At 42.2% G+C, this 26,361-nt stretch overlaps 2 protein-coding genes across 3 annotated transcripts; both read right to left on the bottom strand.

Annotated features, from left to right (window-relative positions):
* Nucleotides 1-145: 145 nt before the first annotated feature.
* GGNBP2 (gametogenetin binding protein 2) lies at nt 146-19,929 on the bottom strand. 2 transcript variants are annotated; one of them, XM_074160858.1, is made up of 14 exons: nt 19,819-19,929; nt 18,892-19,064; nt 14,933-15,013; nt 12,621-12,874; nt 11,511-11,609; nt 8,287-8,400; nt 6,388-6,591; nt 5,188-5,362; nt 3,451-3,645; nt 2,672-2,822; nt 2,361-2,486; nt 2,127-2,278; nt 1,482-1,730; nt 146-797 (listed from the first exon to the last, which is right to left on the bottom strand). In XM_074160858.1, the coding sequence occupies exons 2-14, from the start codon at nt 18,982-18,984 to the stop codon at nt 594-596; spliced, it is 2,097 nt and encodes a 698-aa protein (XP_074016959.1). In that variant the 5' UTR covers nt 18,985-19,064; nt 19,819-19,929; the 3' UTR covers nt 146-593. The 2 variants fall into 2 exon arrangements, with proteins under 2 accessions (XP_074016959.1, XP_074016958.1); XM_074160857.1 differs by having other exon boundaries at nt 6,382-6,591; nt 19,819-19,919.
* Nucleotides 19,930-24,408: 4,479 nt separating this feature from the next.
* On the bottom strand, nt 24,409-25,929 carry PIGW (phosphatidylinositol glycan anchor biosynthesis class W). Its single transcript, XM_074160828.1, has one exon. The coding sequence runs from the start codon at nt 25,927-25,929 to the stop codon at nt 24,409-24,411; it is 1,521 nt and encodes a 506-aa protein (XP_074016929.1).
* Nucleotides 25,930-26,361: the final 432 nt, after the last annotated feature.

Genomic DNA, 26,361 nt, shown 5'->3' with positions numbered 1-26,361 from the left:
AAAACATCAAGGTGTGTGGAAAACCTGCTTTTTGTTTAATTACATTCCAACAGGCTCACGCAGAAGCTTTAAGTCCTTCCAAAGAGCAAGAATTCAGACTGCAGGGAAGGAGTGTTTAAAGCAGAAACACGTACAACCCACTTTTACTATGCATATTAATAAATATTCTTTATTTAAATTTTGCACATTGCGCTTTTACATATTACATCCAAAACATTTTGCAAATGGATGTCTAATTTGTAAAATCTTATATTCAGCTCATTGTCATCCTGTACAGAATTATAGGTACAACATTACTTTGCCACTAGTTTGCTTTTTTGTAAGTCTCACAGTAAGAGAAACATTTAATGAAAAGAGATGGCTTAAATTATGAGAGGCTTGCACAGCTACTCAACTAAAGATACAAGCCTGAAGAAAGAACAAAATTAATGAAATCACCTCCACCAGCCTCCCCAAAAAACCAAGAGAAAAAAAAAAAATCACATTAATTTAAGATAAAATTTTGCCATAAGTCACTAAATTAAGTTTTTGAAAGAGAAGGCGCAGTAGTCATCTTGAGAATTTCAGTGAGAGACAGAGCTATGTTATTGGATTTAGTTTGCTCCAGCCGTTGTCAACCAACCGTTACAAATGGGCCCCTTGTGATCATTTAAGCGGCAGTATTTATTAAATTTCTCCTTCAGATGCTGTCGGTATTGTTCTCTATTGCTGTAAAAAGACTTGTTGTTTGCCATGAAGGACTGTATTTCATCTTGTGAGATAAAGATTTCCTCATCAGAAGTGCATTCAGACTCGTCCTGCAAATGAAAACAGGTATTTAGGAACTCGAGCGTCACCCGTCCTGCCATCCAACGCCACGTCTACGTCCTCAGAAGATGATATATCCTTCCTGTCACCGCACCACCAGGCTCAGCTGGGTCACCCAGCACCCGAGCCGCAGCGCTCGGCTTTTTAGGGCTAAGAGGCAGCCTGAAATCCCCCAGAATAAACTTCAGAGTCTTAGCACATTTCCATTGAAAGAGGAGGGCTTTTATTAGAGAAAATAAAGGAAAAGAAGAAAAAAGGATGTAAAGCCAGGAGGAGGAGGAGGAGGGGAAGGAAAGGGAGAGAGAAAAAAGTTGCCCCAGGAGCTTGTAGTGGGAAGTAATATTTGAGGCATGAAGGCAGCAATAATGCACGCCTCATTTTATGAAATAATACAATCCTTGACAACGAACACTTATAATACGAGTTCTGTCACTTGCATTCCAGTGACAGGCAATTCTTCCTCCTCTGCAAAGTGTCCGAGTTACATACTTCACAGAGAACACGCAAAAGCAAACACACCGAACACTGGGAGGGTAAGCTCTGAATTTTAGGTTCGGTTCCACTCTCTCTTGTAACATTTCTTCACTGGGATTTGAGTTCTAAACCCCATCCTCGTCCCCAAGGATTTAAAGGTGTGTGCTACAACCTAGAATTCAACGTAAGCGGTTACTTACAAGGAGTTCCACTAAGCTCTTGGCACCTTTTCCACTATCAGGAACAAGTGACATTTCTGTAGGTTCTGCAAACTGTGACACGTTTTTCATATGCTCAAACCAAGGCAACTGCTGCCCGCTTTTTTCTGAGCTACAGCAGCTTTCAGCGTGTGTGTCTTTGGTCTTGTCGCGATGAAACTCTGTGTGCATGATATTTCCTGAGGTCTCTCTGTTACCTGGATCCGCCATACAGCTCCCAAGTTTCTGCATCTAAAAATTGAAAATAGCCTGTGATGAACTACCAGCAGCGTTAAACCCGGGACATTCGAGTTTCAGATGGAAGCAGGAGAGAAAGAGGAAAGGAAAAAGTTCAAAGAGAGCAAGGATATATGTTGTTTTTAAATATGTGCCCAGGGAGGAGGGGGGGATGGCACGTAAATTCACTGAGAGGGCGCAAAAATGCCCACGCTGAGGAACACAGGAGAGAAGAGGCTCCTTCCACAACAACTTCTTCTAGGAAGGACCTCGATCTCAGAGCTTGGATGGAGAGAAGATCCTCGCTACCTCAATTACGGCATTCGTCGCAATCAAAATTTGCAATACTTTTTTAACGACTTTAAAATGTATGCGTTTAAAGCAGCATTCTGGAATAGCTGTGTTCCTTACATGTTCGTTCTCACACTTCAAGGTTTTACTTTTCTTTTTCTTCTTTTTGTTTTTGCCTTTTGTGTTATTCTCTTCCGAATTAGCCCAGCATTCCACGCAGCTATCTCCGTCCTCCTCCTTGTCATCACAGCGATGGACACACGAATCGTCTCCTGCAAAAGACAGGGCATTTTCTTCTCAGATCCATTACGTTTTGGGGAGACTAAACTAGCTTTACCTTCTTACCAAACCTACCGTTTTCATCGTGGTTGCAGATGCCTTCGGTGCAGGCCACATCCGACCCCTCTCGAGATCCCGTTTCGCTGCCCTCCATGCTGGATGAGTAGCCGCAATCGCTGCCGTTACAGTGCGGAGATAAACCTGAGACGAAATGGAAAACGACAATACTCTATCACAACCGTTGCTTATTCTTTAGTTATGCCTCTAACAAGGAAGAATTCTTTAAAAAAAGAGTTAAAAAAGTTATTTTTAAAACTAGCTGAGCACTGTTTATCCCACAAACGGCACATGTTTTTAAAAATGAAAAATAATGATATTGAACATACCTTTCTTCATTTTAGGTGAACCTAATAGGGTACCACTACCAGGACAGGTGCAAGAAGTGCTTTCATTAGTAACAATTACTTCTACACAATTGTTGGCTTCTTCGGTGCTACCACAGGCTTTGCAACTACTTTCCGTGAAGTTCGAGTTTTCCTTAAAACAAAACCAAAAAATACCTTCAAGGACTGGAAGTAGCTCAGCCAGCACCTTTACAAAGGGTACTCTTTGCACAAGCAAAACCAGCTGACACTGACTGATAACAGCCACAGAATTGCTTATAGTTCTTCACAAGTACAAGGCAACTGATAAAAAAAACCCCAAAAACCAATCTACTTTCCCCACACTAATACAGCCATTAAGTTCAGTTAAGAGATTTAGAAGAATAATTGCACTTATTAAAGATTTCCCCCTCACAAAATTGAATGGTAATTGTCTGCAATAAGCATTTGAATTCCCATATTTTAAGTGATCTTTAAGAAAAGATAGTTGAAAAACATTCTAGCCTAACCTGACCCCCTAGGTTTAGGATTTTATTTTTTCAAAAACCACCAAACCCAAACCCCCAAAAGCTATGGAGTTCCAGGCAACTCCTTTACAAAAAGACCATGCCAATCTGAAAAAGTATTAAATTCCACTAGAATCAAAAACTAGTTCCCAAAACTGAAATACAGTGAAAACGTCTCCAGGATTCTAACATGGAGCAGTGAGCTGATGAATGAAGCACCGAATTAGAAATCTAGTTATCCAACCCCAGCAGAAAGCCCCCGCTACCAGTATTTACCTTTGCTTGATTTATTTCCTTCTCTTCTGTTGCCTGCAAAGGAGTAGGGATCTCACACACACACTTATTTTTCCGTCTGTTCTTTCGTTTTTGGCGCTTCTTCTCTTGTTTAAGCTCTCGCACTCTTTCTTCTTCTGAAAATTCTTCACAGAGCTGTTCCAATCGACTAATACCCTGCACTTTTTCCACAGCCATCTGTTTACAAGAGGTTAGATCTATTTATAGATGTTAACACAATTCAAGTTTTTACATTTATAAAAGAGGAGGAGGAAAATAGCTGGTAAGTACTTTTTATAATAAAGTCACAGCAACGCAACTATTGGCTATAGAAGAAAAATGCCTGTCCAGATTTAGTCACTAAATTCAGTTTTCTGAGGAAGATATATGTACAGAGGGAGCCCAGCGTTTAACTGACAGCCCAAATTTCCATTTTTCAGTAAAAAGTTGCAGACTTGAATGCATTTTCGGATCTGTTTTTACATGGTAGATACTCTGATTATCGAACACAGAAAAACACATTAGAACTACTGCTACAGAATTCCTGCAGCTCTTTGTCTCGGGTAACTGGGGAAAAAACTAAGCCATTTTCTAGGCAGTCCAATTTTGAAGTGTAGACATATCTCTAAATATCGCATGTAGCTAAACACGCTCCTTAATATTAAATTTAGAACAAATATCCTAATGGTACATATACATAGAAAATTACAAGAATATAGTTAAACTAGTAAACTGTTCTGGATCAATGCTCCTACAGAGGTAAAAACAAATTCATGGGGATGTGTTGGGGTGTTTCAGATCACTCTGGGAACTCCTTAAGCCAAAATGAGACATCCCCATTTCCCACTCACCTTAGGACAGGACTCCATATAAATATATAACAGCTCTGTACTTCAAATTCATAGCCAACCTTGCACACCAGTATAGTTACCCGAGTTTTACAATGTAAATTAATTTTCAATACCATAGTTTACTAGATTAAAAAAATCATCAGGCAAAACCTGACAAAAAAGCCAGGGCATACCCGGTCCGATGGCACTTCCATAGCAAGACAAGTTATTAAAAAAAAATTACTTATAAAAACCTCCAAGAACTAACTAGATTAGGGTTCCAGTATGATCTTTCCCAAACTGGTTTTATTCCTCCTCCTCTGATGTTTTAAAAGCTTTTAGAGAGAACAGTCATTGTGAATGGAAGATAAACCAACCAAAAGAGATCTATGTCATACCGAAGGGGAAGAATACTCTTGGCGTACGTTAAAGGAATTGCATGGAGTTCTGTGGCAAGTTCAAGACCCCACAGGATTCCCGAGTGCATTTGGAACACGCTGAATGCAAGAGCTCGCAGTTGTGTTTGTAATTCAAAAGCACATCCTCCATTTTTACTAATAAGCCAAATAAAAACTGTTAGAGCCAGAGCTACTTTAAAAGCTACCAGGTAGAAAAACCTTCACCGTGAATTAAAAACACAGAAAATCCAGCGTTCTGTAACATGCAGCTTGGGAAGTAAAAGCAAGCCTCAGTCTTTATGTTCCAGTAGACTTCACGTGGGAAGGCAACGCAGTTGTGCTGCGCACTGACATCACACAACTGTCGCCTGCAGTGAACAAGGGATCGAATGCAACACCCTTGAAGCTCCTTCCAGCCCAACGTTAGTAGAAAGCAGAAAAATAGTTGTAGTGAAAATGCACACAGTTACCACGGCAATTCAAATACAAGTTAGATAAAATTTGATTTTTACCTCGAAGCTTTTGCGTAAAGCATCAACACCTAGGTAAAAAAGCATCTGCCACGTTTGTTCCTCAGCCCGCAACTTTTGCCAGATTCGGTGTAATCTTTCATAAAGATGAATACCCAGGCAGGTCAAAACTTCTTCTTGGGCTATGTCTATTGTCTTAGCATGCCTTTCTCTTCGTCTAAAGGAAGAGTCGAACCAAAGTATAGTATGGTTAAAGCAGCTGGAAGTCTACCAAGAGATCAAAGCAGTTCAGTGATGTATTTTCTTTATGTACAACTGCAGATATGTTTGCATGACCAGCTTTTAAGTCGAGTTCTGCTGTGCTGCATGCGGATGCAAAATAGAAAGGACCAGGTCAAAACCACACCACTGCATTCCTGGCAGGTTAATCTGTGCAGGGCACTGCTGAGCTGCACTATGAGTTGCCAGCCGTGACTTCTGCAGGTGGTGCCCCATCGGCCTCTGCTTACTCCTACTGGGAGGGATCAGCAGGGGTTTAATGGCAAAGAGATGCAGCCAGTCTTTTGGTTCCTAAAATTTGTATTTAGTTTATATAGCAACTACTTCAGCTTCCTAGACATTTACAGGGCAGTTAACTGAAGCTGAATAAACACACATGGAAGTTTATACATTACTTACCGTACAAAGTAAAAATATTTCAGTGTTAAACTGTACCTAACATCTATTAAATAAAAATCATTATAAAGGATTTACTCTCCTGATCAAACAGTTATGATGGAGCTCTAGAGATACTGAGGACAGAATTGTATTTTTCATTGGAACATTTTAAGGTGCTAAACCAGGTTCAGAAATCACTATAATATACAAATGGTGACAGAACTAAACCGAACACTTGGCATTTGGTAAAACTGTCAACCAAAGTTCTCTTTCTATTTCGCATATTTCAAACACCTCAATGGAAAAGCAGGCAGCCCTGGGGAGTGAACAAATGAACTAGGAGACATTTGGCAGTTTCTTTCAGTCTTGCCTTCAGAGTTAAATGCACTTTAAAGTCAAAAGCACGTATAAAATCTTGGCTACTTTGAAGCGCTATCTCGAAAGCCTACTTCGATATGAATATTTACATTCAGAAGTGTATTATGCAGCAAGGAGGCAAAAATCACTTTTGCAAAATACATTCAAGAATAAAAATAAAGAAGCAAAGCGCTAGATAGCCCACTCTAGCAAATTACATACTCATACCCTCCTGCGAACTCTGGTTCGGCTCGACCCAAGAGGTGTGCGATGAAATCTGTTTCACAGCATACGTGTATGTGACGCTCGTGGGGACAGCAACGCAAGCCCTCGTAGAGCGCAGCGCAGTAGCCCTTCTCTTTGCTGCAGTCCAGCTCACCGATGAGAATATTGTACGCCCGAAGTACTTTATTTTTGCAGTCAGTGCAAAACCTGCGTTAAAACAGAACGCAACGGAACGGAATCTTTATTCAAGCAGAAACTTCGACACGCTTAGTCTAAGTTATAATATACTGAGATATTTAATAGTGCATGCTATATTTAAGCTAGGTCACATAAGGTTTATGTTACTTCAAAAGGTAAAACAGCAAGGCTTTGGCTGTAAGCCACGTAAGTTTACTATATGTATTATACTACCTATCAGCTATTACAAGGCTGGATATCAACTTTCATAAGGCATAAGTCAACCTAATTGTCAAAATAAAGAAATTGCTATATGGATATGCAATTCCATATTCGTTCAAAGATCAGAAGTCTAACAGTGAACAAACTGAATCATTAGTACAAGCCAGGACAAAATTCCTCGAGTAACACACTCCAAGTTACTTTATAGCAATTATCTAAAGTATACTCAAGTGAGAGACAAGCAATAAGAAAAAGTTTCCTCTGTTGCCTGCTGAATTAGAGTGATATTTCCACTACAAGCACCTTTGAACATATTTTGAATTATTAGATTACTGCACAGATAGCCAAACAAGGTTTATTTATAACACAAAGTACTCAATTTAAACATGTGATAGCTCAGATAACTAATACAAGAAGAGTATAGTTATGAAGTCTGTTACAATTAAAATACAACCAAATTAAGCTCATTCTATTTTATAAGAGGAGGAATCTTCAAGAAGCTACAAAACCTCTTGCTGTATTATTCTAAAAATGCAAGTCAGACAAGCTGCTCACATTTCAGCTTGAAAAGCTGGCTCTTCAGGCCATCTCTGCAGGGTGTTTTTCCCTTTCCTAGTTTGCCCAGCCACTTGACAACACTAAGTCAAACAGATTTTGCTGTTTAACACAACTATGATAACTGGCTAGTTTCTGCGGTGAAAGGAAAGAAAACAGTAATATTATTGCAGGTTAGCATCAGGAACGCTGCCAACACCATGTTTAATGTCACAGGAGATTAAAGTTATTTTGTTTCCGAAGTGTTATTTCCACACCACCACCACCCCCACACCCATCTGTGTCCCCCCCAAGTTTACATCAGAACCTTGAGACTACTGGAAATCAAAACTTTTTTAATCAGCATGGTAACTACCGTACACATGCAGCAGTAATTTACTGGCCTATTTTCTGCTTGCAAGGGAGACTTAATAGCACCAGCACTACTAAGTCATAAACAACTGTTTTAAAGCAGTGATTTACAAGCAAGACCAAGCCTAAAGTTTGCTTTTATTAGTTTAGTTCACATTAATTTGAAATTGCACATACTCCCCGAAAGCCTAAAAAGAAGGCATAGTCCCACACAGAGCAGGCTACTTGTGAAAGAGTGAAAGAATATACACAGTTTTAATACATAAAACGTAAACCATAATTTAATCCTAACCAAAAATATTAAGACAAGTAGCTATGGCTTCATCTGAGGTCTCTGCATTTTCCCTACCATAACACGGAATAATAGGTAAAACACAAAGAATATTTCACCATCTTAACCTCATCAATTGTTACAATGCAATCTAGCAAGGTCCTCCATCACCAGGAAGCTTAGATCTTATGTTTTAGAAGGGTATCAGAAGAATCCTCAACACTTTTAAACATTGTGTGAACTCTACATACATTTTGATTCACAAAAAAAGAGAAATGCAGCATGTATTCCTCAAAACAAAGGTGCGTCTTTGTTCGTTAACATACCTGTGTTTTCGTAGATAGGTTTCTAATGTTTCTAAAAGACAACTAGAGTCAATTAAAACTACTTCATCCCTGCATTCCTGGGACATGAGCTCCCACACATCCATCCAACAACCCCTGCAAATCATAAGAAAGAAAAGACTGTACATTATCCTGTTTGGGGGTTAGAAAAGAAGCAAAATAAAGCCTCGCTGGTTTACCTGACTGCTCCCTGGAAAGGTCCACAGTGGAAAGTAATGCTACACTTCCTCTCTTTCCTTCTGTCTTCACTATTTCTCTTATCTGCACTTAATTTCTCTGTACTGAATGTGCTACTTCTCCCTTCACTGCTACACAGTATTAAAAAAACATTTTTTTTTAAATCTGTACCATATATATTATGAACTAGTTGTTTTTCCTAAACAGATGCTATGAAAATGCTACCATATTCCTTCATTTACTTGGAATCCTTTATAGGGTAAGACATGAGATATAAATTTTGCTGTCCGTTTTTATAAACCCAGAGTCATAATGACTTTTTAAAGTTACAGCTGAAAGTCAGTAATAATTTTTCAAACTATTACCTTAAGTATAAACATATACAAGCTTTAATTCTTCTGGAAGATCAAATTTCATATGACAACTTAGTAAACAAAAAACCCCCAAAACCCAAAGAAAAAAGCAAAACAAAAACCCCAACAAACTTCCAAACATCTACCACCAGAAGAAATCATAAACCACCACACATTAAATTTCCAAAATTTGTTTGAAAAACACCCCAATGCTTTAGAACACAGGTTAGGACATGCTAAAAGCACACTTACGGAGCAAAGAACAAACTTTAAATAGCAAGTCATGTTTACTTACAGGCTTGCCTACACTTGACATTTTATCAGAACGGCCATTTGTGTTTAAGCTCACGTATAGATACAACAGAGCAGGAAAACAGGGGGAAGAGCATTCCGATTTAATAATTAGCTCCTCGAGAGTATTTATCTATGCTGTTATCTAGTTTGCCAGATCATATGGCTTGTATTTATGAGAGGTTAAAATGCTCCTTCGCCCCGAATGGAACCATGTAGCCATAAACCAGGCACATTGAAACTGAGGACGTCAAGTAACTCTCAAGTGGTATTAGCCAGTTACGTAACTTGTATAATTAAACACACAATTACGACTCAAAGCCTTTTGTGTGTGTATAAAATGCCTAACAGACGCAAATCAGCTGAAGAAGTGTTTTTTTGTAATGAAGTCAAGCAGAAGCTCTAAGCTGATAAATAAAATTTGTTCTATAAGACAGTTCTATTTGACGCCTCCATGTCTAGGGCTGTGAGTGTATTTGCTTCCACTCAAGGCAGTGGATTTATTTGGAGAAATCCCAGTACTGATACACCCCAATCACTCCTGTAGCATAACAAACGGGGAGCGACTGAGCAAGCAGCAGGCAAGCCCTGTTTCTTTAGCAAACTACACTGATTGTCCACAAACCATCTTATCAGATAAACCTGAAAGCTTTACTTGCAGTATATTAAAATACTGCTCTTCCACACATTCCCTATTAACCTGCCAGCACTCCAAATACCGAGGGGATTTATTCCAGCATGAATCGAGGAAATAAAAGCAGCGTTTTCCTCTCCATTCAATCAGTTTCAGAATTGTTCTGCCTTGCCAAAATGGTAAGTGCAGCTTCCAGGATATATGTTCTTACACAGAAAAGATGGATCTTACTAAAAACAAAGCAAAAAATTTAACACTGTCATAATGCTTTGAATTTGCTTTATTTTAAAAATATATGCCCTTCTACCCTTACGATCTTTTGCTTGTGTAACATAAGCTTTAAACTAATTATATGAAAGGCCTGTAACCAAAATATAATAGGAGGTAATGATTAGCTCCCACTGTCCTCAAGCAGCACAAGTAAAAATCAAGTGTCAAATTCCACACGCCTGGCATCTCAGGGGATTTATCTAAACCCAAAGAGACTCAAGTCTGCATAGAAAAATACATGCCCTGTAACTGGAAACCATGATCAAGCTTTCACAGGTTGTGTTCTGCTTCTGGTTAAGCACACAACTGACTAAAAAATGTCCTGGACACTCCAGCCAAGCATAGTAGTCAAATTTATTGGTCATCATAAAAAAAAAAATAAAAACCAGCCCACAAACAAGAAACCCCCCCTCAAAATCCATAACAGATTTACAGGGAGGGTTTTTCTGGTTAACCAGCTGGAATAAACCATTTCAACTTCAAGACACAGAGCCACATATGCATCTTTTTCACCAGCGTATTCAAAATATGCTGTCACATTTTGAGAAAATACATTTTACAGAGTTTTAGTTTTAACCCTACAGCACAACCACAATAAAGCCCTTTATTAACAGTTGTGCAAGGCATTTTCAATAATCCCAAGCAAAATTTTGTTTAGCATGTACCCTTTCACCTCAATGTGAGAAAAATTGCTGATCGATCATTTTGACGTAGAGCATAAAAACCAGTTTGCCTTTCTAGAGCACTGTTTACATCACAACACAGACACCATCCAGGCCCTGAGCAGACTATATTCCCAGTTACGTCAGACGAGATAGGAAAAGCACATCAGAGAACACTGGTTCGTAATGGCCAAGTTGCGTTTTGGCAACTAGTTTTGAAATTAAACATGGATATCTTTATGCAATAAAACCCAAACACAAGTAAAACACCCCAGCACCAAGTAAGAGACCCAACCACCAAGTAAAAGCCAAGAGGAAAAAATGGAACAGCTACTAACAAGCAAGTTTTGGGAAACAGCTGATTTCATATAGCAGCCTTAAACTTCACATGAGAGCATCAGCAGTTGCCTTAGGGCTTAGGAAGGGAGTACAGATTACACTGGGAGGGCAGAAGACCTTATAGCACTGGTTTTGTCGATTCAAAGCGTGAGCAAGGGCAGTGGGGAAAGTATTAAACATCTTACTGATAAGACTGTTACTCTTACCATACAAAAAAAGGGCTAATTATCTCTTCTTATCATGAGAACCTACAGAGAAAGACAAGTGCCCTACAGCACACCAAGAACTCCTGGGTGCCTCTGTTCCTCTCCCCCACAACTGTTGGGGTCTCCTATAATCCAAATAGCATGGAGACTACCCCTCTGGCAAACAGATAACAGCATAAGAATTGATCTTAGTGCTTATAAATAAGTTAGTATCAATAGTTTGGTTCCTTAAAAAAAACTTAGATTGAATTGTGCATGTTAAACACAAACTTACCCCAAAGGTTTTGGTTTGTGTGTGTCCAGGGAGTGTAATTGACATCTCTTGTTCTTCTTACTTTTGGGAATTGCATCAATCATATCATTCAGTTTGGACCTAAGGAAAAAAAAAATGTAACTTATTATTCTGAAGACATGGTTATGCAGAGAAATTTTAAAGGGATTGATTCAGTTCATGTATCAGAAACAAGTACACTAATGAACATTAAATCTAAACCTTTCTTCCTGTCCCGCATTTTTACTTCTGGTGGCATACAATCCTGCAGTACACAAGGACAATCCAGTATAGATTTCCAGACAAATCCTAGCAAGCAAGATAAAGACAGCCCACAACAAAAAAAGCTATTGCATAACTGCGTAAGTAACAGACCTCAAGCAATGACACTGGTTTCAAAAGTGTAGGGAACCACCACAACCACTTTATCAAGTTACACCACCTCACCCTCCAGATCTCAGCATCCCCAGCTCTGCACTAACCTCTCCCGCTTTCACTGGCCTCTAACTGGAGCAGGAATTAGAGTGAGCTGAAGCCAACTGGAAGGCAAAGGCCCACTGTGGTGAGCAGTCACTGTTTGGCCCCCTGAGAGCTGAGAAACAAATGGCACCGAGACTGTGACTATTTATTTATTGTACCAGTCAAACCCAGGGGGTTTCACTTTCTCAGTGCTACCTTTCTACTCAAGAGTAGAAAGGGTCTGGGATTTTTTTGGGGGTGGTGGTGGTAGGGCTGTTAAATTATTTTTATTTTTTAAATGCAAATTAGCGAGACAAAGAAACACTCTTCTTCCAGAGACCATGAAAAACCCACAATGCATATTCCAGATTAATGACTGAACATTTTAATATTGGTATCTTTCAATTGCAATCATGGCATTGCAACTGAAGATATGAAAGATTAGATCTTTTGGGTTTGTTTTTTTTCCCAGCTTAAGCAATAACTAGTTTAAAATGTCTGTAAAAGACAAGTATGTACCATAACATTCAAACTTGCAACAATTCAGTATCACCAGTAAGAAGGGTCCAAAGCCAAAGCACAGAAAGTAGTATCGCTTTTCCCCCAGATTATTATTGTTTAAGCAGTTCTAAGACAGATGTCTGTCTAACTTACCCGTGCACATAAAACAGTGTGTAAAGCTTCTTTGCATCAGTCATACAGCTTCGAGTTACAGAAAGAACCCCCTTTGGCCCTACTGTCAGGGGCTCGAGTGCAGGATTTCCAGACTCCACAAGCTGAGAAAAGAGCCGTTCCACGCTCCGACGGCAGCCGACACACGGCACCAGCTGAGAAAGTGCACTCAAAACTTCACGCGATGTCACCATCATGGCAATATTTAAATCCTGCTGCTTAAGCATGCTATGTCTCTAAAAAAGAACAAGAAATAAAACAATTAAAAAAAAATAAAACCACATCCTAAACTGTTGAAGATTTCTTCGCCTTCAACAGCATTTCCTTATCAAAATACACTTGTGGAAACTGCAGCGCTCAGAGTTTCAGTTCACTGTTTTACTGTAGATCACTTAAAATAATTACTGTACAAACAAAACCACGCTTGCTAATATCACAGAAGCAATTCTGCTTCAAGTCTTACAGTTTACTGTAAGAAGGAATCTAATATTTTTCTCCTCTTGTTCCCTCCTCCTACCACTTAAATCAGTAAATGCTGCTTCCAAGCAAATGGCACACCTCCCTGTCCTGAGCAGGAAGCCCTTTTTTCTCCACCTCAGCACAGATGTTTTAAGGGTCTCACATACAACTCCGCAAGTTTTCACCACCTACTCACATTCGTTTTTATCTTTGACACATAGAAAGGAAATTCTTGGACACTCGCTGGCATACATAGAAATCTCATTTACAATAAACTTGTACTGTTCAGATCAAGACAATTTAGGAATATTTTCCCTGGAAGGCTAAATGCCATTTCACATTACAATTCTAACACTTGAAATTAAAAAAAAAAAAAAAAAAAAGCACACATTACTATTCAGGGTGGAACATTTTACTTCAGTAATGAACATCCAATGTGTGCTAATAATAGAACATTAGAGAGAACACCTTCTAATATTTCTTACATCAATAAACAATTTTAGGAGCTTCTTCGGGTTCCTCTGTCAAACACATCCAGGCACACATAAAAAGCACATACTCTTCTGTTTCTTCTTCTAACTGCTAAATTACTTGCTTGGACTTCATCAACACCGAACTGCCACTAGCACAGCTTTGCAGAAGACACAGTCCCTTCCTCACACACCAACCAACACATCTACACTCAGATTATCAGCACTAGTGGCACTTTCCAACATCATCTGTGAAAGCAGACACCTGTCAGTGTATTAACTGTCTTTCTTCCCTGGTTATACAAAGTACAGTTTGTATTTACACAGGGAATATTTTTCCACAGCAGTATTTTCTGTATTGTTGTTGCATGATACCATTTAAACACTCCTGCTGTAGAAATGACTTGTCACAATTTCTGGGAGAGAAAGAGAAGACCACACAACACAGCGAAACTAATCAATCACATGGAACGTGTAAATACACCAGTCAAAAAGAGAAAATATTTTTAGCTGATTTTATGTAATACACATTATGAAAAGTAAAGCTATTATCAGGTAACATTTAGGGGTTGTGCTCTTTAAAGGCTGGCACATTAAATAATCTGACAAGTGATACCACTCTGCAATAATCCTCTTTCCTGTAATTAATAGTACTAGTTACAGCAACAGCAGGAACAAGCTATTTCCACAACACAGCTCTGCTTTATTCGCAGCATATGCCTGAGCTGCTGCTGCCAAACCACCAGTGAAGAAGCGCAAGCTCCATATCAGCAAACTGGCCTGTTCCTTTGGACACCAACTGGCACAACTTTTTTATTTGCTACAGGTGTTACAGTGCTACGGTTATTTGCCCGAGTGTTAGCAGATAAGTTTCTAAAATTAAAGCTTCAGGGGCACCACGAAACCGTCTCTCACTATTCAACTGCATGTAATCTATAAACTGGCACGTTAGTTCTATCTTGGTATGGTTCTAATCACGAGAACTCGATCTTAAGCAATACACTTGAAAAAGCAGTTCAAAAGTATTTAGGGAAAAAAACAATAATAAAAATCTATTGATAAACTGTAGTTTCCATTAAGTATAAATTGGCAGTGACCAGAAGATGCATCGTTTTCAAAAGTTTTCAATTCTAACTAGATATGTAGCAATTACACCATTGTCTTGTCAGGAGGTATAAATGCTGTGAAATACAGAAAATGAATACACCCGGTGTACTTTGGAACCAATACATAATTGCATACAGGTATTGACGTGTCTTTTAAGTCATTCCAGGAGTGACAACCTCCTAGAGAAGCAAAAGCACTGAATTAAGGAAAGCAAGATTTAATATGTAGCCTTGTTAAAAAACAGAAGGATGTATTTACCTGAATGAACTGTTTTAATTGCGTGCCATTATTCTGATGTCCATCAAGGTTTAGCACGTTATCAGGAAACTCCATCACCATCTATACAAGAAAGGGGGGAAGAAAAAAAACTTTCAGAAAAAAAGTCGAACACAGAGCGTTAGTTTATTTTACTTTCTTGGGGAAATAAAACAGAAGTTACATTAAATCCTCATTCTTTTCAGGTAACTATTGGAAGCTTGGAAAAGGATAAAAGTAACAGTTTAAGATAGCGAATGTTTCAGCAAATTAACTAAATGTTTCACTAATACAATGTTCTAGAGGCAGTTTATAAATGGCAACTGTTAAATATCTGTTATAGAGGAAGCAAAAGTTGCTAAATGGAAGCACAGTATTTATATTACACTATCTGCCTGGCTTAAAACCTTGTTTCAGTTTTTTTTTAAAAAAAAATTGTACTTCAACACACTGAGATCCAAATTGATCCAACAGCCTAACTCAATTTACAAAGCTATGAAGAAACAGTCACAACAGCTTAATGACTGAGTCGACTCCTTCAAAGGCTAATTTAAAACCATATTAACCCAACAAGGTACTCCAAGGTATACTTTGTTTTGTAGGATTGCAGCTGCAACTCTCAAGAGGCTCAAAGTAAAACGTTAAGCCTACAGAACTATGTGATTACTCGTCAGTAATTAATACTATTTCTTTTACAATTACTGAGCAATAGAGGACAATTTCTTGGGGGGCGGGGGTGGTAATCAGCAAAATAATTTTCGGTCAAGAACCCAACTTTACAAGCACAGAGGAAAATGAAACAACTAGAAAAATGAGTGAAGACTGGCTTAATTGATCGTCTTTGTCCAGACTGAGAAATACAGAATTTATCACTATAAATACTGAAAGTTCACTTTAATATCTGAAAGACAGAATAAGAACTTTGGTTATTAACTCTAATACCAATCAACACCAAATGAAACTGTCCGATTCATCCCTTCTTCTCCCTCCACCTTCCCCCAATTGTCTAGTAAAGGCAGAATTCCCCGCTGTCTTCATAATTGCTGATGCTACCTCCAGAGAACCCACACATTTACTTTTACAGGCACTCAACAGCGCTCCAAAATAAACATCTATTCTCTAGGGCCAGAAAGGAAGGCAATATTTCGATCTCACATGTGCTAGAATTGGAAAATTAGCACAGGTGCCGTATCTTTGTGCAGAACAGTGCCACAGCCAGGCTGATTCTGACCTCTCATGCATTTCTTCTCCAGTTTCCCTCGCCCCTGACCCACACACTAAGCAGCAGCACAAGTTTTTGCTGTGGAATTACAGGTTTCCCGCATTGCTGACTTGATATTTCTGTGGGGAATGAGCTACATGCAAAAGTAAAAGCTCTATCTGCTAGTAACAGAGAAAAGGGAAAAATCTGCGTTTTTTTTTCCCCTTGCCTTCATCTCCCACTATCAGACAACACCCTTAGGTGTTTTGTACAACAGAGTGAAATTATCAAAGACTAAATTAATTCAAGTGTCTGATGAGATTTTATTAAGTGGTTAAACATCAACCACCATCACACTCTGAACTGGAAGAAAAAATTCCCATAATACCACATCAAATGGAATGCCTTCTAGAAATCATAAAAGCTGCTTAAGAAATGAAAAGGGTTAAGTATTTAAACTTCCTTTAATTTCTAGTTGGGCCATAAGAAACAGAAAAGTGCGATAGTGAACAATTCATTTAGAGAAGCACTATCGCATTGCGCCTAAACACCTTTCTATGCTACTACAAAGCAATGTTGCAAAACTAAGAACGTTATAGGCCCTTCATTCACTAATTTGCAATCACCAATTCACTATTTCTAGATTAAAGGCACAGATTAACTCTTCTCGCTGATTAACAGAAATGAAGTGGTCCCATTATTTTTAAAATTTGAGTTTTGAAAAAGGGCAACAAAAGCCAGCTACTATCAATAAACTCCACTATTTTTTAAGGATAATGCTGCAGATGTAAAATTATGTTTCAAAGACAACTGCATGTCCTGCAATAGCTCTCATTAAGAATTTAAAACATAAATTATAGAAGGCTGAGACAAGGAAGCTAAGAGTTCATTCACTGGCTTCTGCAGATTTATTTAATAAAAGCCTCCAGAACCACCTAGAAATCCAAGTACTTTGTAACAACAGTAACAGAATGGAAAAAAAATAAATGGACCTGAGATAAGATTTCTTCATGGTAAGGATGACTTGCACTTGCATAAATGCCTTTCATCCAGATGGATACAAAACTGATTTACAGCTATAGGAACCTCTTCAATCATGAGTATGGCCTGCCTCTGGTGTAAAAAGTAGAAGGATAACGACAACATAGTGCAATTGCATAAAGTTTCAGCCTGGCATTGAATTCTGGAACTAAACCACAAATGGAATTTTAGGTCAGCTGAATTCATCTACCTGATGCCTGGTACAGCCAAATTTTCACTCTCTCACAACCTAATAAACACAACAAAGGTATTAAGCATAATGAGACTTCTACTTGACACAATCTAATTGGTAATTTTTATAGGGGTTCCAGAGGAAAGAAAAAAAAAAAAAAAAGAAAGAAAAAAAGAGAGAAAAATCTAACATCTTAAAACTATACGGGGAACGGAGGGGTAAAATAACTTCTAAGGCGTGGCCAAGACATCAAAAACCCCAAACTTACACTACTGGTACACAGCACTGGGTTTTCCAGGTAACCAGCCACTCCAGGAGAGCTAGAAATTGCTTTGGACAAGTTAAGGGGAAACTTTGCCTAATGTATAAGCACAGTTAACCGGAGATGACAGCCTATGTAAAGCCAAAAAATTAGTGACGATATTTGGTAAATTAATAATATGCCATCATTTAAAATGATCAAAACTAAAATACAGCAAAGACCCTTTCTTCAAATGTACCAAAACCAGATGGGATTGAGACAGATATCTTTAACAGTGGGATGGAGGGTTAGGAGACCATCTGAAGATACTCTGTTCTGGAAGACGGAAGAAATTACATTACGAAGTTGATCAAGTTAGGGGATGGAAGTCAGGCATTCTCCCATACTAAAACATGAGATTAGGAATTTAAAGCTCACACATTTTACACCACTTAAAGTAACAGCAGTTACTGTCACACCACTGACAGCAACAGAAATCAAATACGAATAATTCAGATACTCAATTACATTATCTAAGTCCAATTTTATTTTCAACCCAACATTTTCACACCTAAAGAATTAAAACAAATGACAACTGGCTACTGAGAAAATTTTTTCAATTTGCTCTGTGTTCACCTCCAGTGCAATTTCTGAGCCTTCCTCTAAACACATGAGGAAGAGAAGCAAGACCAGAGAGCCTCCAAGCTGCATTTAGTTCATTTTTACACTGAATCTTCTGGAAATGGCAAAACCCCCATGTTTCTCAATTCAGAATAACACGCTGAAAAGGAAACACACCCAGATTTGTTACTGCAGACATAGCAGCGTATTACGGATCCGATAACCCTTAGTTTAAGCCAAAGCTTTCATAAATACCTCTTACACTTTTAGATAGACAAGAAAAGGCTACAATCGCCTGGTTGTAAACCTGGGTTTTAACGCTAACATGGCTCCCTTCCTTATTAACTAAAAAAATGGCTTTGCTCCACATTTGGGCTTGGGCACCGAGACACACTTGCCACTTGAAAACAAGTTACGCGCAGGCCCCGATCCAGCTATAACTTTGTTATTGTGTGGTTTGACTGTTTTTAGAGCTGTGAATCAGATAAAAAAAAAAAAAAAAGTTGCCCCATTCAGCGCTTCTAACCCCAAGTGTTGCAAAGTCCCGGAGATGAACGCTGCAGGAGCAAAGGAGGAGCCGGGGAGGCCTGTCTGGAGGAAAGGCCTCGCCTGGGAATTGCAACACAGGGCAGATGCTGGGAGCGGAGACGGCGGGAGGGGGGGGGGGGGGCGGCACAGGGACTCACCGTCAGGGTGTCATCGATGTAGAGGGGGATCTGCCTCTTCTCGAAAGGGAATTCCTCCTCCCCGTCCCTGCAAACCGCCACCAGCCGCGCCATCTCTGCCGCTGTCTGCTGCTGCTGCTGCTGCTGCCGCCGCCGTCGCCGCTGCTGCTGCTGCTTCCTCTCTCCGCTCCAGCCTGCCAGCAGCCAAACCCCGGGGAGGTAAATACCCACCGCGTTTCCCCGGCACACTTTCACCAGCCCGGCAACCAGCCTGCTTTACCCCATCGCCTGATTCACCACGCCGGCCCCACCGCCCCGGCCCACGCCCGTCCGTCTCAGCCTTGGAAAGGACTCCACCAGCCGCCGGGCCGGGAAGGGGAGAGGTGGGCAGGCTGGGAAATGCGACATAACATGGAAGAACAGGGAGGTGGAGGGCGGGGAGGGGCACAGCCGGGGTGAGGGGAGGGGGGGTGGAGGAAGGCCGGAGGGGGATGGAGCCCCCCCCCCGCCACCACCGGCCCAGACAGGCCGGCGGGGACCCGCCCAGCCCGCAGCCGGGGTTGCGGTTCTCCGCCGCCCCCGTCCCGCCCCGCGGCGGCCGGGGAGGGAGAGGAGCAACGGCGGGGCGAGGGGCCGCCTCCACCTGCCTCACCCCGCCAGGAGACCCGCTGGCGGGGAAGGGGCCCGCCGCCCTCCCGCTCCCCAGCCCGGGCCCGCCGCCACCTCCCTCCGGCGGGCCGGGGATGAGAGCGGGGGGGCGGAGGGGGGACGCGGCGGGCAGACCCACCCCTCTCCTCCCTGTCCTCGCCCGGCCTCCAGCCGGGCCGGGGCGGCGATGGCGGGGAGGCAGCCCCGAACGGGGGACAGCCGGCGGGCCGGCTCCCGGCCTTCCCTCTCCTCCCGCCTCCCCGAGGCCCAGCGGCCGCCTCGCCCCCCTCGGGCCTTTACCGGCTCCTCCGCGGGTCGGCGGCCCGGGCGCTGTGACAGGCGGACGGACACCCCCGAGCTCCGCCACGGAGCCGCCTCCTTCCTCTCCCCCTCCCCGGGCCCTCCCCACAGGCGCCGGCCCCGGCCCCGGGCCGCCCCGCCCTCCTCTCGCGAGAGGCGGTGGCCCCACCGTTCTCCCCCCCCCCTCCCCTCCCCTCCCCGCCCCGGCCCGGGGCCCTCGGCCCCGCCTCGTCGCCCCCGGGGCTGCCCGCAGGGAGGCGCCCGCTCGCCCGTTACATGGCGGCCCCGCCGCCGGAGAAGCTGCGCGGGTGACAAACGGCCGGAGCGGCGCGCTCCGCCTCGAGTGCGGGGCGGGAGGCTGAGGTAGGGCAGCGGCCGCTGAGGGCGGCGGGAGGAGGCCTGGCCCCGGGGGATCCGCGGGCCTTCCCGCCATGGCGCTGAGGGGCCGTCGGGGCCTATCCCCGCACCCCCGCCTTGGAAAGTGGGGTGTAAGGAGCTGTCCCCAGGGAGGTTCGCCCCGCTGAGGGCGGCGGGAGGCCTGGCCCCGGGGGATCCGCGGGCCTTCCCCACCCTGAGGCGACAAAGCCTTCCCGCCGTGGCGCTGAGGGGCCGTCGGGGCCTGTCCCCGCGTCCCCGCCTTGGAAAGTGGGGTGTAAGGAGCTGTCCCCAGAGCGGTTCGCCCCGCTGAGGCGGTGGGTTAAGGGGAGCAGGGGAGGTTGAACCCCGAAGGGTTGGCGGGATGGAAACCCGCCGCTGTCTCCAGCGGGACAGGGCTGGAGCGTGACAGGGGAGCCCTCAGTGGAGGCCGCCGAGCGCAGGCCGCCGGGGAGCGTGAGCTGCCAAAAACGCATCTGCGCTTCAGACCCATCAAAGTGCAGCCTCAGATTTCCCTGCCCTGATTAGACGCCAGGTAAGGCAGGCTTTAATTGGACTTACGGTCTTTTGACTGAAGGCAGTTCGTTTCTGCAGCACCCTGGTGCAACCGGCTAGAAATCCTGTGGCTGCCTAAATTAAGCAGCCACAAAAAACCCCCATAGCCTTTCTTGAACTATTAAATAATACAGTTGATCTGTTCATTCTTGTTATTTATGTATATAGATACTAAAATCCTCACAAGAAAATGCAGGGGAGGCAATTAGGAAGCAGGATTATTATTTTTTTTTCTTGTTTCTGCATAAAAACCATCTTTAGTGGAGGAGTTAATTTAATTGAACTCATCATGCAACATCTCTACCTCTACCGGAAACATTCTGCAGAGCCACATCGCTGCACAGTTTGCAGTTGGTGTATTTTCATGGTTTTCTTCTTCAGCAAAAAAAAGAAAGCTGGCATTTTGTAACAAGGGACCAGAGTATCGTGAACACACTGGACTGTGATGAGCAAATGTTGTCTTTGCAGGGTCCATTCAGTGTGTGGCTCCTCTGTGACTTCTGCCCCTCCACTCCCAGAGCATGTTTGGATCACATCAATAAAATAGCAATGTCCCAAATTTTGTATCCTCAGGGTGCACACTGATAAATTCCATTTCATGTTATTTTTGTCCACAGAAAAGGTGGGTTTTTTTAAGTTGCTAGAACATGCAGTTTGCTTGTTATCTACAAAACAGTGAAAAGGCAGACAGCCCCTTTGTGCCGTTCATTTGCATGCCCCATCTTCCACCTGGAAGAAATACCTGTTCTTTAGGACATAGTGCTTTGAAATAGGATACGGCCTGAAATCTTTATTGTAACGTTTGGCTTCAAAAGAGATGCTCCTGGGTCGGAAAGGAAGGCGTGCTAGTGAGTTGATCCTTAATAATGAAATCTGGTAAGCTACCAGATTTGTTAAACCTTAGGTTTAACAAATAACAAGGTTAAGGATAAATGTCATCAGCTCTGTTCTCCCACTGTGTTTTGTCTATCCTGCAGCCCTACAAAAAGGTCATTCGGTGGAATTATGGCAGCAAAACAAAAATAAAATACTAGGTTTTCTCCCTGCTCTGCTTTACTATTAAAGTCAGCAGCATGCTATAGTTGAACCATTTTAGTCTCACTAGTTGAAATATCTTTAACTTTACTGATTATGTAACAGCTAAATCAAAGTTTCTTACTTTTTAAAATATATCTTTGCTCTGTAGAAGCTTACTCGTCTAAACATGCCCCAAAGTGAAATGAAAGGTTCCTACCAACCACTCATCCAACTGCTCTTGAGGTGTGTGTGGAGAAAGTGTCTACAGCAGTATCGCGGTGTTAACTTCTCTCGCATCTTTTCCAACTCACTGCAGCGCCGTTTGCTTGGACAGACTCTGATCAAAGGATGCTCGCTCACATTTCTTGGTTCTTCCAGAGGCATGCTTAATTATCTCTATCTATTCATAGTCTAAACATTCAGCATTAATAACTACACTGGTTGCTTCAGGGCAGAGCTTGCCGCATTTGTTATCGACAATACGCAATGAGAATTAATTGTCTCTCATTAATTCAGTGGGGAACAACTTACTTCGTGCGGCTTTAAAAGCGGGAGACAGCCTGGTGATGCGGCAGTTGTGGAGAGAAGCGGGTGGTTCTCACTCTCATCATCACTTGTGCACCACAGTCCCCTCTGTTCGCCGGCTCTGTGGTTGCAAACCACAGCTCCAGTCCTGGCACTGGTGCCCGCCAGCCTGCTGCCAGTGCAGAACTCGCAGGGCTCTGCACAGACACAGCAGACCTCCCACGGAATTTCTGCTTTGCCCAACGGAGCTGGCATCTCGATACTCTGCAGCTTGTCCAGACACAGCTCTGCTTTGTCACACCCCATTCGTGCCTTAGCTCTGAATCACGGCAATAGACTTGTGCTCACAGGCAGAACTCACGGCAGGTCTTGTGCTTCGGGTATTTCAAAAATTAATATCCACGAGTAATTTTGCATAAATGAGTAGTGCCATTCAGTTCATGACGATGGAGGCCTTTCTACCCTAGGCAAGGCTAGGAAATGTTTTAAAATAAATACATACACCAGTTACCAGAAAACTCTGCTAGAAACTGTGACAACCGTTATGACACTGTTGCCAATTAATTGCATTTGTCCCCAGGATAATTCAGGCTGTTTTTCTTTAATTCCGAAGACTACGTGGCTATAACTTGGAAGTAAACAAGCATGAAATCAGCATGGCCACAGCCTATAATCCTCAGACTTCACCCTTCCATTGGCCAACAGCTGAGAGAACCTCATAAATTTCAGAATATTCCACAGCTTGTCTGCCTTAAGGAATCTGATTTAGAGGCTTAATCTCCATCGGTTTTATGATTCATCACATTTGCTAGACAAGGAGAAATATGAAATACGGCCCATGTGCACTGCTGGAACTCCACTGACATTAGACATCTATCATCAACTACCAATTGTACTCTACTTCTTAAGTATTAATATCTCTCATTATTGAATTCCTCACAATGTTTAAGTGCATTTCTCTTCTCAACAACTCAGTGAGGTCAGGAAGACCTGTCACAATTGGGAAAGTGAACAAAGAGGCTGTTCTGCTCTGCACTCGCAGAAAGACTGCGATAGAGAAACCGAGCACATCTCTTGCCTATACTCTGCCAGGACCCTGACCCACCGCTTCGTGCTGCTTTCCATTTGCACAGTTTGTTTGCTAATAAAAATTAATACAGAATGTTCCCACTTGAAGACATCCCAGCTGTCAAAATACACTAAGGAATGAGCTGCTGTTTAAAATAATTTTATAGGCAAGTAGGCGGGCCCTGAGTACTTTCAAAGTAGAGCTGAAGACCGTATTTTACAGTGTTCCTAAAGATGAACTGTCACAACATGTTGGTAATGCAGGCTGGGGGTGAATTCGTTTTGGATCTTTGTATTTTCTCATAAAAGGCTGTGCTGCTCTTACTATCTGCACCACGAATTCCAACAACTGCTTTATGAATTCATCTGCACTTGAGTTTTATCCTTCAGAGCATCGCAGTTTATCTAGGGTCTTCATTTATATTCATCAGTGAGGATGAAAATAAAAGCTAGCTTTAATTCAAAGGCTAATTTAGATTTCAGTATATGATTAACATTCCACATACAATTACTGCCATCAAAGTCAGGCATATGCATAAATCTTTGCAGGACTGGGGCCAGAACATTTTTAAGTATCCACTTATTAAATACATTTTATATAAGAAATTATTCTTATCTATTATTTATGCAAGGGCCTTAACTAGGTAAATCTTGACACAGCTAAGTCTCTCTCTATATTATTATTCATTTTCTTACTTTTCATCTGGCTTCTACTATACACACTGTTATCTAATTCTGCCAGCACTTGGATATGAACACAGCTCGTTAACTGTAAATACAGTCTTATTCTTCTGCACGAGTGTTTGTAGGAGCAGCAGGAACATTCAGCAAATGATCTCAAAAACTAAGTTTTCAGGAAAATGTGCAACAACTCCAACAGGTAACAGCAACAACTGTATAATTCAGAAAAATAAGCACCACTAAATCATAAAAAGCTATCCTAAATTAAAGATTATTGGAATAGATTCAGGAAAAATCCCGATTTTTCCATTAAAATACCATCATTCAGCTACAGCAAAGTTCAACTATTCCACTTAAGACAGAGTGGAATCACCAGAACTTTAATACTATATTTTTGGCATGCAATATATACATAATTAAACAGTTAACAAACATATACAAGTGCAGTATACCCAAGGTAAATGCAGTCTCGCTGTGGATTGTGTCTACCAGTATATTCACAGTACCGGTCATAACATTTGCTAGCAAGAAAAACAGTAATTGATTTTTATTAATAGCGCTAATCAGGCAAATGTGCGCCAGTCTGCTGTCCCTTCCCGTGGGCACGGCCTCCGCTTCATGCCTTGTGCCAGTATAAGGGGGCTTTACAATGTTCCAGCAACTGGGCACACTGGACCCCTTCACAAGCAGCTTTGTGAACACCAACGTGAGATCCGTCACCACAAACCAGGTGAAGAAAGTGAGAGAGTGAGCCAGCACCCATAGGCAGTAGGACAGGTTGGCCATTCGGCGGGACACAGCGTCCGTGTGCGCTTGCGACATGTGAAGGAGCAGGAAGAGCAGGAGAGCCGCCAGCAGTAAGAACCGTGCCGCTTCCATCCAGCCTCTGATGGAGTTCCTGCGCTTCAGCAGATATAGTCCCACCTGGACGCTCGCCATGTATATGGCTAAATACCCAAAAAGGGAGAGCAGTCCTTCCCTGTTGGCATTTAAAAAGCCAACCCTCGTATCTCTGCCGTTGCTCCCATGCAGGATAAACATCTTCAGAGAGGTAGTGTTAAGAACAAGCTGATAAAATACAGCGAGATTTATAGCAATGATCCAAGATTTATTTTTCGGAAATATGGCTAAGAGTAGAGATGCTGCAAGCCTCACAAAGGCTAAGGTAAAGAAAAAATTCCAGTGCACTCCATACTCTGAAGTATGTTCATGGTACTCTACAGATTTAACGCTAAGCAGTCGCCCAACGCCAAGGAAAATCAACGGCCAAATGGAAAAGAACTGCTTGGCCAGATTGGAAAATTTTGGTTGTGTCACGTAAGACTTTTGTCTAACTTCAGGACAAACGAGGGCGTTACCAAAAATAAAAGCTCCAACCCCCAAATCCATAACTCCCGTTCCATAGGTCTCGGTTTTGGCGTATCGCCTTGGGTACTGCGGGAAATCCACCGCTAAAATGCTGATGGATGTCAACAGATTGACATAAACGCGAAACACGGTTATTGCTGGAATGTATTCTGGATCCAAGTACGTCTTCTGGAATTCTTGTACGATTTGCCTAAAAGGGACCCTGCTCTCGTGCCTTCTTTGGCTGTATATTTTAGAAAATATTCCAGCACAGAAGGCTGCAATGATAATTGGCACAAAAAAGATGACTGGAGACAGGATTGTACAGGAGAGCACCAGAGGAGACACCAGCACGAGGAAGTCCAGCAGCAGGCTGTGTTTCCTTGAACTTAAAGGTTTCCCATAGTGCAGGTAATACAAAATGAGGAGGAGTCCTCTGCAGAGCAGGCAGAGCGGGGCGAGGGACAAGCCCAGGGAAATTTCCAGCAAACTAGTTCCATTTAAGTTGCTGATAAAGGCTTCCTTCAGGTGCTTGTCTGACATCCTTCCTTCTGCCTCTGAAATCACAAACGTGAACTTGAGTCAGTTTTTTAAAAGGGGGGCCCTTAGAACTCCAGCAAAAATCAGTCTTATGGTTAATTAACGGTTCGTTAAAGCATACGTGGATTTCAGAAGTCATCTGGGTTTGTTCCTCTGCCATCTAAAGAACACGGACCAGCCCCGGTGCTGCTGGTGGTGACACCCGGGAGACGGAGCAGAGGCAAGACCCGACCGAGTTCCTGCCTTACAAACCTTGCTCTGTTCCAACAAAATTCTTACAGTGTTTCTGCTGAAGATCTCTAAATACCAAATGCTCGGTTGAATATTCACATTGTGAATAATCTGACCATATGTCCTGCTCTATGGAATACACTTAATCATGGCGTAAATGAAATGGATACGTAAAACTGGGACCCTAATGAAGTTTCTGTTGCC

The sequence above is a fragment of the Numenius arquata genome, chromosome 18 (assembly GCF_964106895.1).
Source record: "Numenius arquata chromosome 18, bNumArq3.hap1.1, whole genome shotgun sequence".
Taxonomy (NCBI): Eukaryota; Metazoa; Chordata; class Aves; order Charadriiformes; family Scolopacidae; genus Numenius; species Numenius arquata.
The sequence above is the reverse complement of the archived record's forward strand: the minus strand, read 5'-3'. Positions and strand labels throughout refer to the sequence as shown.

What these genes read in the sequence shown, in the direction of transcription:
- GGNBP2 (XM_074160857.1), bottom strand. Translation starts at nt 18,984, where the DNA reads ATGGCGCGGCTGGTGGCGGTTTGCAGGGACGGGGAGGAGGAATTCCCT. An exon ending in TTCACCTAAAATGAAGAAAG is followed by an intron (nt 2,487 to 2,671) that starts GTATGTTCAATA and finishes ATTTCGTCTCAG; the next exon opens with GTTTATCTCCGCACTGTAAC. An exon ending in CTGCAACCACGATGAAAACG is followed by an intron (nt 2,279 to 2,360) that starts GTAGGTTTGGTA and finishes TGTCTTTTGCAG; the next exon opens with GAGACGATTCGTGTGTCCAT.
- PIGW (XM_074160828.1), bottom strand. Translation starts at nt 25,929, where the DNA reads ATGTCAGACAAGCACCTGAAGGAAGCCTTTATCAGCAACTTAAATGGA.